General features: G+C 57.8%; 1 protein-coding gene across 5 annotated transcripts in view; it reads left to right on the plus strand.

Annotated features, from left to right (window-relative positions):
- PAK4 (p21 (RAC1) activated kinase 4) overlaps positions 1-3927 on the plus strand; it is a 95860-nt gene extending 91933 nt beyond the window's left edge. For all 5 annotated transcript variants that reach the window (XM_044988693.1, XM_044988694.1, XM_044988691.1 and 2 more), the window contains 2 exons: positions 1868-2002; positions 3440-3927. In XM_044988693.1, coding sequence (XP_044844628.1) covers positions 1868-2002; positions 3440-3595 — 291 coding nt within the window. In that variant the 3' untranslated portion in view covers positions 3596-3927. The remainder of the gene's footprint in view (positions 1-1867; positions 2003-3439) is intronic.
- The last annotated feature ends 11152 nt before the right edge of the window (positions 3928-15079 follow it).

Below are 15079 nucleotides of genomic sequence, written 5' to 3' on the forward strand. Positions count from 1 at the left end.
CCAGCGGACCTCCCACAGGCCATGCCGCCGAATCCACGTTCCCAGCAGCACGTTCCCGAAAGCCGCCTACCTGCCGTGCTTGGGACGGCAAAATACATAGAGCCGCCCCTGGTAGCAATGGAAAATGGAAATGACGGAGTGTCAGGGAAACGAACAACCAGGGCCTTGGGCGATCCCTAGTTTAGTGCCTGGGTAATAAACTGGCACCTCATGCTCCCCCCCCCACCCCCCCAAAATCGGGGATACAAACGGGGGCCTCGGCACAGCCAAGGGCGCTCTGATCCACCTGTCGACCCTGCAGGGCGATGCATAGATGGTAAAACCCCAGCAATGCTAAACCCTAGAGGCTGCGGGATGGAAAGGTGGATGCAGCCTTTTAGCTTCCCAGGCCGCAGAGCGGGGCAGCGAGTTCCCAGCAGCTCGTGTGGAATGACCTGGCAGGAGTCAGTCCACATCCCACTGACGCTAACTGGTCCTTGGATCGGCAGCCCCGTGAGGACGCCGGCGGGTCACTGGGTCGCCCGTGGGGCAGAATTTGGTGTGTCTTGTTCTGTGATTTTGATGATGATTGCGGTGTTTGCGCATTTTTTCTAATTTTTGTAGACCGAAAGGTTCACAGTTGTGGGAGAGGTTCAGAAAAGCGCAAGGGGGGGGGGGGGCGGTTCATTATTTAACGACTGTAGAGGTTGAGATTCAAAAAGTTAAAGCTTTATAGCTATTAACCTGCAAACTGCCAGCATCACATGTCAAAAGCGACAGAGTAAATAGCCTTCAGCCAGATTCTCTCATACGTTCTCAAGCAGCATTTTCCTGACTTTGCCTGCCTGTAAATTTCAGTGATCATCTGTGCAAATGTTTTCCCTTGGTTTGTGGGTGTGCAGTGAAATTGACGGTTACACCCTAAAGGGTGGGTGTGTTTTTCTCTCCATGCTCCCAAACCCTGGGGGCTTGTCTTGACTAGGAGAAGCTGATCCTGTAAGGCGGAGTTAAGTCAGGTGTGCTGACTAAGCCTGCTTGCAAGTCTGTCACTTTTCCTAGGCAGGACAAACCCTGCAGAGGCTTCTTGTCTGGTGGCCAGTTATTCCCGTAGCCGTGAAATCCGTCGTCTGCTCCTGGCACGTGTGTAGCGACAAAGGCCACTAGGTGGCGCTGTGTATAACTGCAAACTAGCAGGAAGTGCGTTTGGGTCCTAAAAAGGAAAGTGCTTATGCCGACAGGTGCGGACGCGGATCGTGGTCCCTGTCTTTGGAAGACTCATCTGCTTGCTTTCAATTCATGGCATTCGTTCCTGTTAATCTTAGACGCGTCTGTGTAGTAATAAAGCACTAGACACGCTTACGTCCCTGCTAATCAAGGGGCAGACTGTGTGGGAGGATTCCTGCGGTGACAGATTTAGAAACACACCAGTCATCTGGTGTAGCAGGCGAGGCCCTGGGTTTCGATACCAGATGACTGTTTTTTCTAACATGCAGCTGCCGTCTCTGTCGGATCCAGACTCCAGGCTGCCTTGCCTGGGGGAGTGTGGCCTTAATCGCTCTTTCAGTGAGGCCCTGTGGTGCTTTTCACCTCTGGCGAGGGTACCGGTCTTTCTGATTTAAATAGGACGCCGATGTGCTGCCCAGGGAGCATTGTCTAGCGACTCGAGCAGCATACTGGGCTGGGAGCAATTCCTGGACTGGGCACTTCCCCTCTGTGCTTCAGTTTCCCCTCCCTTTTGTCTGTTCATGCCGTAAGCTCTGGGGGCAGCGACTGTCCGTCACTCTGCGTCTTGCAGTGCCCGGCGCAATGAGGCAGGTTCCCACCCATCATTCCATCGCCAGTCGCTGGCCCTTGGCGTCCCTTTCGCCCATCTCTCCTCTCTTTGCAGGTGGATATCTGGTCCCTCGGCGTGATGGTGATCGAAATGGTCGATGGAGAGCCCCCTTATTTCAATGAGCCCCCCTTAAAGGCAATGAAGATGATCCGGGATAACCTGCCCCCCAAACTTAAAAATGTGCACAAGGTAATGAACGTGCTGGTCATCTCCTCTCCCGAGTTAAGCAGGGTCAGGAACCTGGATGGGAGACCCACAGGTGTGGTCAGCTTCTGCAGTGCGTGGGCCTGGGTCTCCCTCAGATGGGCTTCCATGCGGGGCTGGGTGTCCGCTCCAAACGCTTTAGCAAGCTGGCCTGGTGAACTGGGTTCCTTTGTATTTGGGAGGAGGGGGACACACAGACACAGCCCCTGAGGACGTTGATGTTTCACGGCGACTCTCTCACGTCCGGGAATGAGACGGTTGCAGATCCAGTCCCGTGTGCGAATGTGCCCCTGGTGGGAGTGGCAAGAGCCTGAGGGAGGCCGATTCCTGGCTCTGCCACTGTGCTGCCGAATGACCCTGGGCAAGTCCCTTCCCTCCCTGTTAGATTTCATGAAGCTGTCGGTACAGGGTGGGTGTGGAACAGGATAATGGCAGGACCTGTGGACGTGTAGCAAAACCCTCTGTCTGCATTGTGAGAGAATATGCAACTATGACGTTGTGAGGTCTCCATACACATCATGTACGTGATAGACGTGTGTGCTCGCACGCCTGCCGTTGGCTCTCCAAGTTAGAGCATGGGTGAACCATTGCCATGTCGAGACTCAGTTTCCCCTCCCACCTATTGTCCATTCTGAGCGCTTCGAGGCAGAGACTCCCTGTACGCACACAAGGGAGCATGATCTACCGAAGGGCTTCCCTTGGTCGTGGCCACAGCCGGGGGCTGAGCTCTACGGTTTTTGGCATGCTGAACCATGGAGCCTCCACTTTCTCACGGTGATTGTGCTGCTTTTGCAGCGAGCGAGGCATTAAGAGCAACCACCCGTTTTACAGACTCGCTTCCGGCCGGGGCGGGGAGAGCACCGTGCCCAAGAGAGCCGAGGCAGAGAGCTTTCTGCGTTGTTCTCCACCAGGGAACCCTGCCTCCATGTGCTCCGGCCCCCTCTGAAGTGTGTGTGTGTGGGGGAGAGGGCGCACGGATGCTATAAAACCCAAAGAGAGGAGTCACTTGTTAGCATGGGTCTCTGGTTGCGTGGGGGGCGGGGGGGTGTCTCGTGTGCACTCGGGTTTGCTGTCTGGGGCTGGATTGCTCTGTGGGTAGAGAGGTGTCTTCCAGGATCTGTACCATGTCTGTGACTCATTGCCATGTGACTTCAGAGGCCAGATGACTTGGCACTTAAGGCCTGGGGTGAAATAGGGTGAGCTCAAGAGACCTGTGCCCGGGGGATGGAGGTTGTGCCAGTCCATAACTTCCCCACCTCCAGCCCGTCCACTTCCTGCCTGCTGCAGGGTCCGGGTGGGTGGCCGACCCAGGGGAGCCTAGGGCTGATGTCATGCTCCTCCGGCAGTGGCTTCTCTAGCTCCCAGTGGCACTCGCTCGTCTCAGCCCCTGACTCATGGCTGCTCCTTCCTCCTCCTCTGCAGGTTTCTCCTTCCCTCAAAGGATTCCTGGACCGCTTGCTGGTGAGAGACCCGGTCCAGCGAGCCTCCGCCACCGAACTCTTGAAACACCCCTTCCTGACGAAGGCCGGGCCTCCTTCCAGCATCGTGCCGCTCATGCGGCAGAACCGGATGAGATGAGAGTGCCGGCTGCACCCGAGAGAGAGAGACGCGCACGCCGTCTGACCGCTCCCCACGGGGCCGCCCTGCCTCGGCCCCTGGCCCTCCGTTCTCCAGGGCGCTGCTGCCGTTCTCTTCGGCCGCCGCGGCAGGGACGGCGGCTCCCGACAGCCAGAGCAGCAGCAGGAGCGTCCGGCTCTCTCGGTCCCTCCGGGTTTCCGGCGACGGCCCGTTCCCGGCGGGGCCAGCGGTTCCGCTAACTGGATTTACAACTGTGCCACTACTGTCATGTCTGTGGCAGGAGCTCTCCTGCCCGTCGCACCATACTGCTGAGTGGAGGGGGGTGGGGGGCCCAGCTGGGGGTGGGGGGGAGGTTTTTTTAATGACTTTACAATTTCTGATCAAAACGGTAGTTTTTACACACACACAAAGCCGAGGCGGGGCCGGGAGCGACAGACACTAAGCAGCTCAACACTGGAACGTCCAGCCACGGCTAGAAGCGGCTTTGCCTGGTCCTCTGGCTGCAGGTTCAATCTTCCCTAGGCTGGGCCAGGAGCGGTCGGGGTTGGTAGGAGCGGTTTTGTGTAGCTCCGTAGCACTTGGGTTTCTTCAGTAGGGTGGGCGCCAGCGGCAGGGCCTCCTTCCCGGCGGGAGGGAGGATGCCTCTAGATGCAGTCGGGAAAGCAAACGGCTCCTGGTGCTGGGTTGTTGACAGCCCCAATGTCCCCCTGCCGTCTCCATCCCTGGTGCGTAACTGCTGAGATCAGCCCTGGTTGTGCTAGGTTTGGGGTCTCCACCGCACCGTCCCTCGCAGGAGACTAGAGGCGGTTTCTGCAGGGTCTCCATGCTGCCCCCGGCCCCCCCATGGCAGGCTCTTCCATGCTCGTTCTGCATTGAGGTCCAGACATGTGCTGCTGCTCAGTCCCTGGGATGGGGGGAGCAGTGACCAGGCCCCCGGCCTCTTTGCTTCACAGGTTCTTTTCCATCCAAGTAGCCCAAAGTGCCTGGCTCACCCGTCCCCCGGGGGCTCTAAAACGCAATCCACTCCGGCCCCCGCGGCTAGAACGCAGGAGCCTGGTGGGGAGAGACTCTGGTATCCCAGCATGCAATGCCCCTCCTCAATCTGTGCAGCCTTGCATGCTGGGATACCTGGAGTCTCTGCAGTGTGGGGGAGGGAGGCAGCCCGTGGGGTCAGAGAAACGAAGGGCCCAGCAGCCTGTGGGGACCAGAGCGTGTTGTAGCTCTCTGGTGTAGTCTGGCCTTTGGGGCTTGTTGGCTCAGCTGGGAGAGATCCTGCCCTCGGCGCGGCCCCTGCGTCCAGCTCAGCGTAGGGAGGAGGTGAGCGGGTCTGGTCATTGGGGGTGGGAAGGGAGCTCAGCATCGGTCGGGGGGTGGCCTCCTCTGGGAGCCCGGACTGAGCTGTGATCTCTGACACCAGCCAGGAAAGGGGGGCGGCTTCCCGACCCCTTAGAGAGACTCTTCCATGCGAGGCAGGCGGGCGGAGCGCTGGGGCCGGCGGGGCTGGCGGGCGGAGCGCTGGGGCTGGCGGGGCCCGCGGGCGGAGCGCTGGGGCCGGCGGGCAGCCGCTCTGTGCCAGGGCCAGGACACGGCTCCAAAGGAAGAATCGCCCCGAAGGTGGGCCAGCGTTTTGTTGCTTCTACTTTGCATTCTGCCAGGGGGGCCATGGGGGGGGCTGCTCGGGAGGGTCCTGCGTGTGGAAACTGAGCCATTTTGAGGAGGATCCCCCCCGCCCCCCGTGCACGCCATGCAATGAACATGCTGCACTGCACCGACTCCTCTGCGTGCTTTCTGGGGAGTGGGAGGGGCCCAGGGATGGGCTTTCTTTACCTGCTTTTAGATACTGCAGTTACAGCAACTGGGTCACTGCCTGTTTTCTCCTCTCCGGGAGCCCCCCCAGTGCAGCAGGAGTGGGTTGGTTACAGGCCCAAGGGGCGTCCGTGTTCGCAGTTTTTATCTGGTTTTCCTGGCCACTGGATTCTTCTCTCAGAACTGCACAGCAGTCGTGCTGCTCACTGCAAGAGGGAACTGCAGGGCAACCTGCCTCTAGAGACCGACAGGGGGAACGTGGCTCCCATCGGGTATTTTTATTTGCTGGGCCTGATTTTGCCATGGGTGGAAATTGGCTCCCGTAAGCTCACTGGGTCCGCTTGGGAGCCAGCCCCGCAGTGGTGAAAGTTGGCTAATGCGGGAGATCTTCCAACGCGCTCCGTGCCGGCCTAACGCTGCTCTTACTGAGCCGGTGTCTCGCCGGGGTTTCAGGGAGAGCAGGATTGAGCCAGGCTGCGGGCTCGGCCGGCCGGATGCGTGACCCGTTCTGGCTGCGTAGGGCAACTCAGGAGCTCTGTTTCCTGCGCTTTTCCCATTAGGCTTTAGCCTCACTGTTTTTAAACCTATAAACTAGTTCAGTAAAACACGCTTGCAGGGCCCGGCAGCGTGCCCAGGATGTGAGTATTCACACCCACCCACCCACCCATGACTGCCCGTGAGGCAAAGCTCTCTGCCCCCAAAGCCAGAGCTCCACACAGACGGGTTCTCGGGGTGGGGGTGGGTCTCGTTCGATACACCCCTCGGGCACCGCGCTGCCCCTAGGCTCTCCCCTCTCAGCCCGGGCCCTTCGCCCAACTCCTGCCTGGGGTTGTTCTCAGCTCTGACCCGTTGACACTTAAACTCCTGCCGTTTCTCAGGCTGCTTAAATTGTAGCGAAGCCCGGGGGTGTGAGACAGTCCCGCGCTGTGCAGGCCCCCCGGCCTTGCCACCTCTCACGCCCCTGGTCTGCTCTGACATAAACCACAGCGGCCGGCTCTGACTTCCTTCCTCCCCCTCGTAACCCACCCCCCCCCCGATCTCCCCACACGGGAAAGTTTAACCAATGTTTATCTTCACTGGGGTTTTCAGAGCAAGTACTCAGACCTTTGCCTGACCCGGTCACGGTGTGTTACCGGGGACCCTCGCAGCCCCGTCCTCTGCTGCTCAGCCCCCTAACCTCTCCCTGAGCTTCCCGGGGAGCGCGTGAGCTGGCGGGGGGGACACTTCAGGGCTCACGGACTGGAGCCAGAAGGGCTTTGTGGGTCACAGCCACCACTCAACGGCCCTCTGGGCTGGCTCAGGAGCCTGGGTCTCCTTTGAGCAATGGGACCTGGGGGTGTGGTCGAGCGTCCGCAGGGGGCACAAGGACTGGGGAGGGGTTGTCCTTCCACTGGCACCAGCGTCAGTCCCAGTTTATGCCACTGTAACATGCTGGGGCCCCATTGCCCCCCGAGGCTCCGCTCTGTTCGCTCGCCACTTCTCCGGGTGACCCCTGCCCCCGGCCGAAGAGCTGCTGCCCCTTTTCTGAATCAGTCCCTCGTGCGGGGTTTGTTCACTGACCCACCGGGCAGGCCTGCTTCCCCGCGCCACGGCAGCGCACGCCAGCCGTGGACTTGTGACAATCGGCACAGGCTGTTACGCAGCCATGTAAGACACTAGCTCCCTTCCCGGCCCACATCTTCCGCAGCCACCTTCCCTGTGCAGCAATCCCCTGAGCAACCAGGCTAGAGATGCTGGGGGAGGGCTCCTGGCAAAGCACTCAAAGGCGAAGCGAAGAACTGGTGAACTCTGTCTAGAAACAACTACTGATTTGTTTTCTTGTTACTATTTTTTTTAAAAGAAGCTATTTATAATGTCCTTTTGTAACACTACAGTATTCCTGATTGGGGGGGCGGGGGGTTGGGTTGGACAGATTTGCTGTGGCACTAAACGCTCCTGGCACTGACTCAGCCATGGACGGACTTGTATAAAAACGGAATTGGATCTTGTGCTGTGAGTTTGGGCTTGGGGGGGATTTTTTGTTTCTGGCGGGCCTCGGCCCGGCAAAACTTTTCAAAGAGTTTTGAGGTTCGTGTAACAATTACAGGCTTTCTTTTTTTGGAGGAAAACGAAACACTGGCCTGGTGTGGTTTCTTTGGAGGGGGGTGGGCGGCGTATGTGCAGTTTCACGTGCTGCGGGGGCTGGAGCTGGGGTGGTTAGACAGTGGGCGGGGGGGGGGGGGGAATGGTGCCCATTGCTTGCTCTCGATATGTTACATACCTTCCTGGGGAGAAAACATCGGCTACTCCAAGGCATTTTTAAGCTGGTGCAGCAAGACACAGCCCTGGCCTGGAGGTTGAGGCCAGAGTCCGATTAGAAAGAAGGCAGCGATTTTTAACCGGGCCGCGTGGTTAACCCTGGGACCGAACTGAGGGACGTGCTGTGTTCTCCATCTCTTGACACCTTCAAAGCCAGGCTGGGGCCCAGCCGCACCAAGCCTCTGAGCTGTCACTGATTTCAGTGGAAGCCGGGAGCTGGGCAGGGCTGGCTTTCGGGGGTGAGAGGCTCGGGCTCGCCCCCCAGGGGACAAGGGGGGAAGCCGTCAGCCTCTGATCTCCAGGTGATCCGACCCGGCTGCTCTTGGCCTGGATGGGGTCAGCATCCCAGGCTCCTTTCAAACAATACAAGTGTGTGTGTGTGGGGGAAATCACCCCCCCCCCCATGACCTTTTAAAGGCATCATCAAGCCCTCAGTGCCCGCAGGGTGCCCTTTTAGAACAGAAAGTAACAGTCATCTTCAGAAATACCCTCCAGCCGCCTGTTCCCCCACATGGCTGGGAGGAAGGAAGCTGCAGATTTCCCAACCGGCCTGGGCGGGGGGGTGTCTGCTAGAGGTCCCACCGCACCCAAAAGCGCACGGTGGGAAGCTGTAAATGTCTCCTGACCGGGGAGCCGAGCCTGCCGCTGCCGGGCTCCGACTACGATCTGGCTCTCGCCCGCGCCCGTGGGGCTGCCCTGCTCAGGCTGGGTCTGGAGCCCACAGGGAGCTTAGGGGCTGGGCCAGGCCCATCGCAAAGGCCGCAGGCGCCAGTCCAGCCGTCCCGGTTCAGGCTTGTTTCGGCTGGATGCCGCCGAAGCCCAAATAGCGGCCGGTCCGTGCAGCCTGGAAGCCGGCGCCGGCCGCGCTAACCCGCCTCCTAGAGAATCCGCTGCTCTGTCCTAGCTGCGCCGCCCGCTCTGGTGAGTGCAGGGCAACCAGCCACGGGGTGGAGTCACCCGGCGTTTCACCGGGACCGTGTCTAGGCACCGAGCTCCCAGCACCTGCCGATCGGCCGAACCTGCAGAGCAAGGGGGCCGCTGGGCAACGGAGCCCCCAGCGTCTGCTCCACACCTGGCTCAGAGAGGCTGCCCCAGTGGAGGGCAGGGGCTGGCAGTGGCTACAGCAGCCTCCCCCCACCACGCCTGGCCCCCCGTGTTACCATAACTCAGACATGTGGGGCAGGGGCCCAGGGTGAGATCTATTGACAGCCACCCCTGGAGTTCAAGCCACGCGGCTCTGTCCCTAGCCACAGGTCCCGTCTGCGCTGCAAAGGGCTGGCTTAGCTCCGGCGGCCGGGGCTGCGATCGCTGAGCGGGGCTGGCAAAACCCCCCAGCACCGACGCAGTTATCCCAGCTACCCTGGGCTTTTCCCGCGACAGCTCGTCTCGCTGGGCAGGACGCTAGAATAAGGCACCAGCCAGCGCTGGTATCCCTGGGGCTTTTCGCTGGCCTAATAGCCTGGTGCTGGCTCTGCAGGCAAAACACTCCTGGTGGAGACGGAGCAGCTGAAATTCAGTCACTGGGTCAGCGACCCCAGGGGTGGAGCCCTGGGCTGAAGGGGAGCGCGTTTGTGTGTAGACAAGGCCTCAGTGCTGCAACTTCTCCGTCTCGACCTGCACGTTTCACAACGGCAGCGCGGGTCGCCGCAGCCTCCCGGTCTAGACAGAAACTGAATTCTTGCGGGGAGAAAATCTGTCTCATGAGCGCTGCCCAGCCCCGGCGCAATCGGGGGGCCCTGATCTCCGTCGGGATTTGTACAGAACCTGGCTCCATGGAGGCCCTGAACTCCGCTGGGGCCAGGAGGTGCTGCCAGGATAGAACCATCGTCATCCGAAAGGAGAAAGGCCCTTCCCTGACCAGCGTTAACCACCGGCTTTCAAAGGGAGCCAGATACCACCATGATGGGCCCTGGCTATTGACCTCGTTTGACTAGAATAGACATAAATTAATGTTTGTAATAACCCACCCTGTCCTCACAGGGTGATTTTTAGCAGTAGGGTTATGGGGGAGCGGGGAGCCAGGGTCTGCTGGGTTCTGTCCCCAGGGCTGGGAGGGGAGTGCGGGGTGTACTGGGTTAGAGAGGGGAGCTGGAAGCCGGGACTCCTGGGTTCTGTCCCCAGGGCTGGGAGGGGTGTGGGGGTCTATTTGCTTAGAGCAGGGGAGCTGGAAGCCAGGACTCCTGGGTTCTGTCCCCAGGGCTGGGTGGGGTGTGGGGGTGTATTGGGTTAGAGAGGGGAGCTGGAAGCCAGGACTCCTGGCTTCTATTCCCAGGGCTGGGTGTGGTGTGGGGGTGTATTGGGTTAGAGAGGGGAGCTGGAAGCCAGGACTCCTGGGTTCTGTCCCCAGGGCTGGGTGGGGTGTGGGGGTGTATTGGGTTAGAGAGGGGAGCTGGAAGCCAGGACTCCTGGCTTCTATTCCCAGGGCTGGGTGGGGTGTGGGGGTCTATTTGCTTAGAGCAGGGGAGCTGGAAGCCAGGACTCCTGGGTTCTGTCCCCAGGGCTGGGTGGGGTGTGGGGGTGTATTGGGTTAGAGAGGGGAGCTGGAAGCCAGGACTCCTGGCTTCTATTCCCAGCTCTGTCAGACTGTGTAACTTGGAGGCCTGGAGAGGGGAAAATGACTTACCCAGTTTCCCCACGGTTGGGGTAATAATACTCCAGCTTGGGGACCCTGTGAGGATAAAGTCGCGCCTGGCTGGAGAACTCTGGCTTTGGCTGTAGCTCAGAGCTCCCCAGGAACCTGCGTGTTCTGGGTGGCAGCCGGAGGTACCCTAACATCCTGTGCTGGCCGGGCAGGGCCTCGCACTCGCCTCCTGCCCTGAAGCGAGCCCGAGCGAGGGGATTCCCTGCTGTGCTGCTGGGGGATTCACAGCAGGCAGGGTCCAGTAGCCCCTGACACACAGCGGGAGCCTTGAAAGCCCGGGGAATTTCTGACCACCTGAGGCTTCCCACATGCTAAGAAAAGCCCCTTTCTTTCCCCAGCAGCACCAGCAGCGCTGAGATCTCTCCCAGCCCCTCACTCGCTTTAACACGCTGGGTGCTGGCTGACCTGCAGGGCCGCGGGGCGATCCCGATCCCAACCCAGCTCCTGCCTCACCGAGGCCTTAGCTTGAAATCCCATTCTCCCCACTCGGGGGGTTCTGTAGTCCCCATAACCCCCTCCCCCTGTATCCGTGTCCCCCATTTCCCTTCCCACTAGTAGTAGTGATCTTGGCTGGTTGAGGTCTGTGCAGCGCCTGGCACAATGAGGGCCCTGATCTCGGTTGGGGTCCGGGCTGCACCCGGCACAACGGGGCCCCAATCTCGGGGACTTCAGGTACCACCGTAATGCATGTGCTGCCCAATATTTTCATCGCCTCAGGGAGCGTTGGGATCCTCCCCACATTCCGGTCCTGGCTGTAACAATCTGGGTTCAGGGTGGGAAAGGGGCCCCGTGTCCCAGTTCCTCCTGGGGAAGGCGCTGCTGCATGGGATGTCCCGGCTCTGCCCCCCTGATGCCTCCCAGACCGTGGAACTGCTGGGGCCCAGCTGGATTCAAGGCAGCAGGTTTCAGCTCCTTAGACTCGTGCCAGTGGAGTGGCCGATCATGGGGCGTGGAGCCCGGCCCCGGCATCGGCCACTCAGGAAATCGGCGCCGGGCTAAAGAATTCCAATTTCTTTTCCATATGAAATTTTGAAAAATTTGGGGGGTTCCCCCTTAAATTTCCCATGGAAAATTTTGGTGCTTTTTCAATCGCCTTCATTTTCAGTTTCCCCTAAACGTTGTCGGTAACCGCAGCCCTTTGAAACAAAAGCCCAAGGATTTCACCGGGAAATCGCCCCTGTTCAATGACATTAAACCACCAGAAAATCGTCAGCTGGGATGAACAATGGTCACCTCCAGCAAAAAGCCATTTAAAAAAAAAAATCCTCCGATGAACCAAACCTCCTGGGGCTCTAAGCAGGACTCATTGGCCGTGCCCGGGCTAGACAGCTGGACTGCTTTAATCATCCTGGGGTAACTTGAGGGTCTGTGCCCCACGTGTGGAGCTGTAAAGCACGCACACCTCGTTAGCATGAATTATATTACTGTTGTGCCAGGCGCTGTACGTTTGTATTGCTATTGGGTGTATTACGGTAGCACTTAGGAGCCAGTCATGGACCGGACCCCATCATGCCATGCGCTGTATATTATTATCACTATTTATTATATGTATTACGGTAGCACCTAGGAGTCACGGACATGGACCCCATTGTGCTAGGCAGGAGATACATTTTTACGGCTATTAGGTGAATTACAGTAGCAGCAGGGTGTCCCACTCATGGTCCAGGACCTCACAGGGCTAGGTGCTCCCGTAATACTCCTAATAGCAATACAAATGTACAGCGCCTGGCGCCTTAGGGTGCCTAGGTGCTATCGTAATAGACCTAAGAGCAATATCCCACCGCTGACACCCCGGACCCTGCCCACCCAGGGGCAAGGTGTAAACCCAGGTCAGTTCACACCCAGCGAGCTTTCCTAGAGCGGCCTGGCGGATCAGCCCCCCCTCGGGGCACTTCCCCATTGCCGCCCCATTCTTCGCTCACCAGAGCGATTCCTGAAGGTGACGAGGCAGCTCAAAATCCACCCTCCCCACCGCATCTCTGAGTCCTAGCCCAGATCTAAAAATAGCCAGGCAGATGGCGAGATCGGCTGTGACTGATGAAGGAGGAAACCACTGTCCTAGAGCTTGTGGAAAAAAGCTGTGAATCAGACGGCTGAACCACCCCTCCCCATAACATCCTGTTTCACCACAGTTAGAGTCGGAGCCTCTACCACATCCTTGCTCTGCAGCTTGGGCCAGGCACGTCACATTCCCATTCTCCATACGGGGAAACTGAGGCACACCACTGTCTAAAAACTCAAAAAATAGAACCAAACAAAACCAGAGCATCCAGAAAATTAAACGTCCCCCTGAGCTCTTTCCTTATCCCTCACCTTGCTTGAGATGTGACTCAACAATTCTCCTTGTTCTCGCGCAATGCATCAATTCTCTTCTTTTTAGGCCTTCTCTCAGTGGGGGACCTTGACTGACATCGGCTATTCCGGAATAACCTGACACCGTTTTGTAAAGAAGAAAACAATAGACCAGTGCTTCCCTGGTAGGAGATCAACCCGTTATTCCTCTCCCGGTTAAAACACGATTGTGGTTGGTTCAGAACTGCAGGAAATCCTCCGGTAGCATATTCACAGCCCATGCACCAATAAGCCCAGCTGCATGGCAGAAGTTCTCCCTACCGGATCCCTTGTCTAGGGATAAGAACGTAAGAACGGCCAGGTCCATCTAGCCCAGTATCCTGTCTGCCGACAGTGGCCAGTGCCAGGTGCCATGGAGGGAATGAACAGAACGAGGAATCATCAAGTGATCCATCCTGTCGCCCATTCCCAGCTTCTGGCAAACGGAGGCTGGGGACACCATCCCTGCCCATCCTGACTAATAGCCATTAATGGATCTATCCTCCATGAATTTATCTAGTTCTTTTTTGAACCCTGTTATGGTCTTGGCCTTCACAACATCCTGTGGCAAGGAGTTCCACGGGTTGATCGTGCATTGGGTGAAGAAATACTGCCTTTGATAGCATCAAAATGTGTCTGTTTATAGATGATTAGCAAGCGCTCAAAGAATGATCTGAGCTATACTTGGAAGTTGGCCTCCTAGAGTGATGTCTGTCAGGGGGATAATAGGTTTGACCAATCTAGCTCTACTAGTACAGCCTGCTAGTCTGTGGATGCAGTTATACCAGGATGTAGGTGCCTCCCGCCTGGAGAGCTTATTCCCCATCCCATATAGGAATAGTGCTAACTTGGTGGAGTTGCTTTAACTAGGCCAGAATAGTTCAAACGGTACAACTTTAAAGCGCAGTGAGGCATTCTGAGAACGGAGCTCTGTTATTAATAGCCCGAAACCCAGGTGGCACAGTTAGAAACAACTTACTAACCCACGAGGTCGAATTGATTGAAAAAAACAATTTTTTTTAACTAAGAAAAATTTGGGAGGAAATGAAAAATGTTCGGTTTCCATCAAAAAACTTCCCTAGACTTTTGTTGTGGTTTTGCCATTTTTTTTTCCTTTCAGTTTTTGGCCACCGAAAACTGAGGAGAGGGGTCAGTTGGAAGCCAAAGAGATGTTAGTTTTATTGCTAGTGAAAACCCTCAATTTTGTATTTTATGTATTTATTTATTTTGGGGTTTGGCTGATTGAAAAGTGACCTTTCTAAAGGGCCGGAAGCCAAAAGCGTCGTAGGTTTTTCTTCTAAAACCAAAACGCCCAAAAGATTTTGAGGGAAAAAGGACAATTTCAGGAAAACAAAAGTTTCTTCCCCCAAAAAGACATGTAGGGGTGAAAAAAAAAATGTGGGAAAGAAGGAACTAGCATGAAAGGTTCATAGACCCACTGTGATCATCTGGTCTGACCTGGATAACCCGGGTCCTAGGACTTCTCTGAATGAATCCCTGTTCGAACTAGGCGGCTCTTTTACGACAATGGGCCAAGTGGCGGGTCTTCTTTTGCTGAAGTGGGTCCCACCCCTGGTTGCACCTGGAGGTGTCCCGGCCAGCACTGTCACCAACCCCAAACCTGGATGGGTTATAACTTGCCCCAGGAGTTATAGGGGGCCTTTCCTGACCTATTGTCCCCATGGGAAGAGCTGAGCAGGGAGGGAGCCTTTTGCGGCGCTGCAGGTCGGGGCAGCTGGCACCTCCTGGACGAGTGCTCTGCCCGGGGAGTGGGTGAGGTGCAGACGGGCCCCAAGGGGTGGCGGGGGTGGGTGGGGGGAGCCAGGACACGGCTCTCCAGTGTCCTGCCACAGGGCCAGCCAGCCATCTGTCCTAGGTACCTCGCCATCGGCTCTGAATGCCTCCCGTCCCAGGCTTCCAGGGCTGCAGGGGACTCCGGGAACAGGACACCGGGGACAAGCAGGTGCCCCAGGGACTCTGGGTAACAAAGAATGGGACACTGGGGCTGGGCAGGGTTCCCAAGGGATACTGGGGCCCCAGAGGATTCAGGGTAACAGAGAATGGGGGATTGGGGATAGGCAAGGGCCCTGGGGGATTCCGGGTAACAGAGAATGGTCTGGTCTGGGTGGGCGGGGGCCATGGGGGATTCTGGGTAATGCAGGTGTTAGGGCCCTGGGGATTCTGGGTAACAGAGGCTGGGTGGGGTGGGCAGGGGCTGTGGGGAACTCTGGGTAACGTAGGTGCCTGGGCCCTGGGGGATTCTGGGTACAGAATCGGGTGCTGGGGCTGGGCTGGGTAGGAGCCCTGGGGGATTCTGGGTAATGGGGCTGTTAGGGCCCTGGGGGATTCTGGGTAAGAGAGGCTGGTCTGGTCTGGTCTGGGTGGGCAGAGGCCCCAGGGGATTCTGG

The sequence above is a fragment of the Mauremys mutica genome, chromosome 15 (genome assembly GCF_020497125.1).
Source record: "Mauremys mutica isolate MM-2020 ecotype Southern chromosome 15, ASM2049712v1, whole genome shotgun sequence".
Taxonomy (NCBI): domain Eukaryota; kingdom Metazoa; phylum Chordata; order Testudines; family Geoemydidae; genus Mauremys; species Mauremys mutica.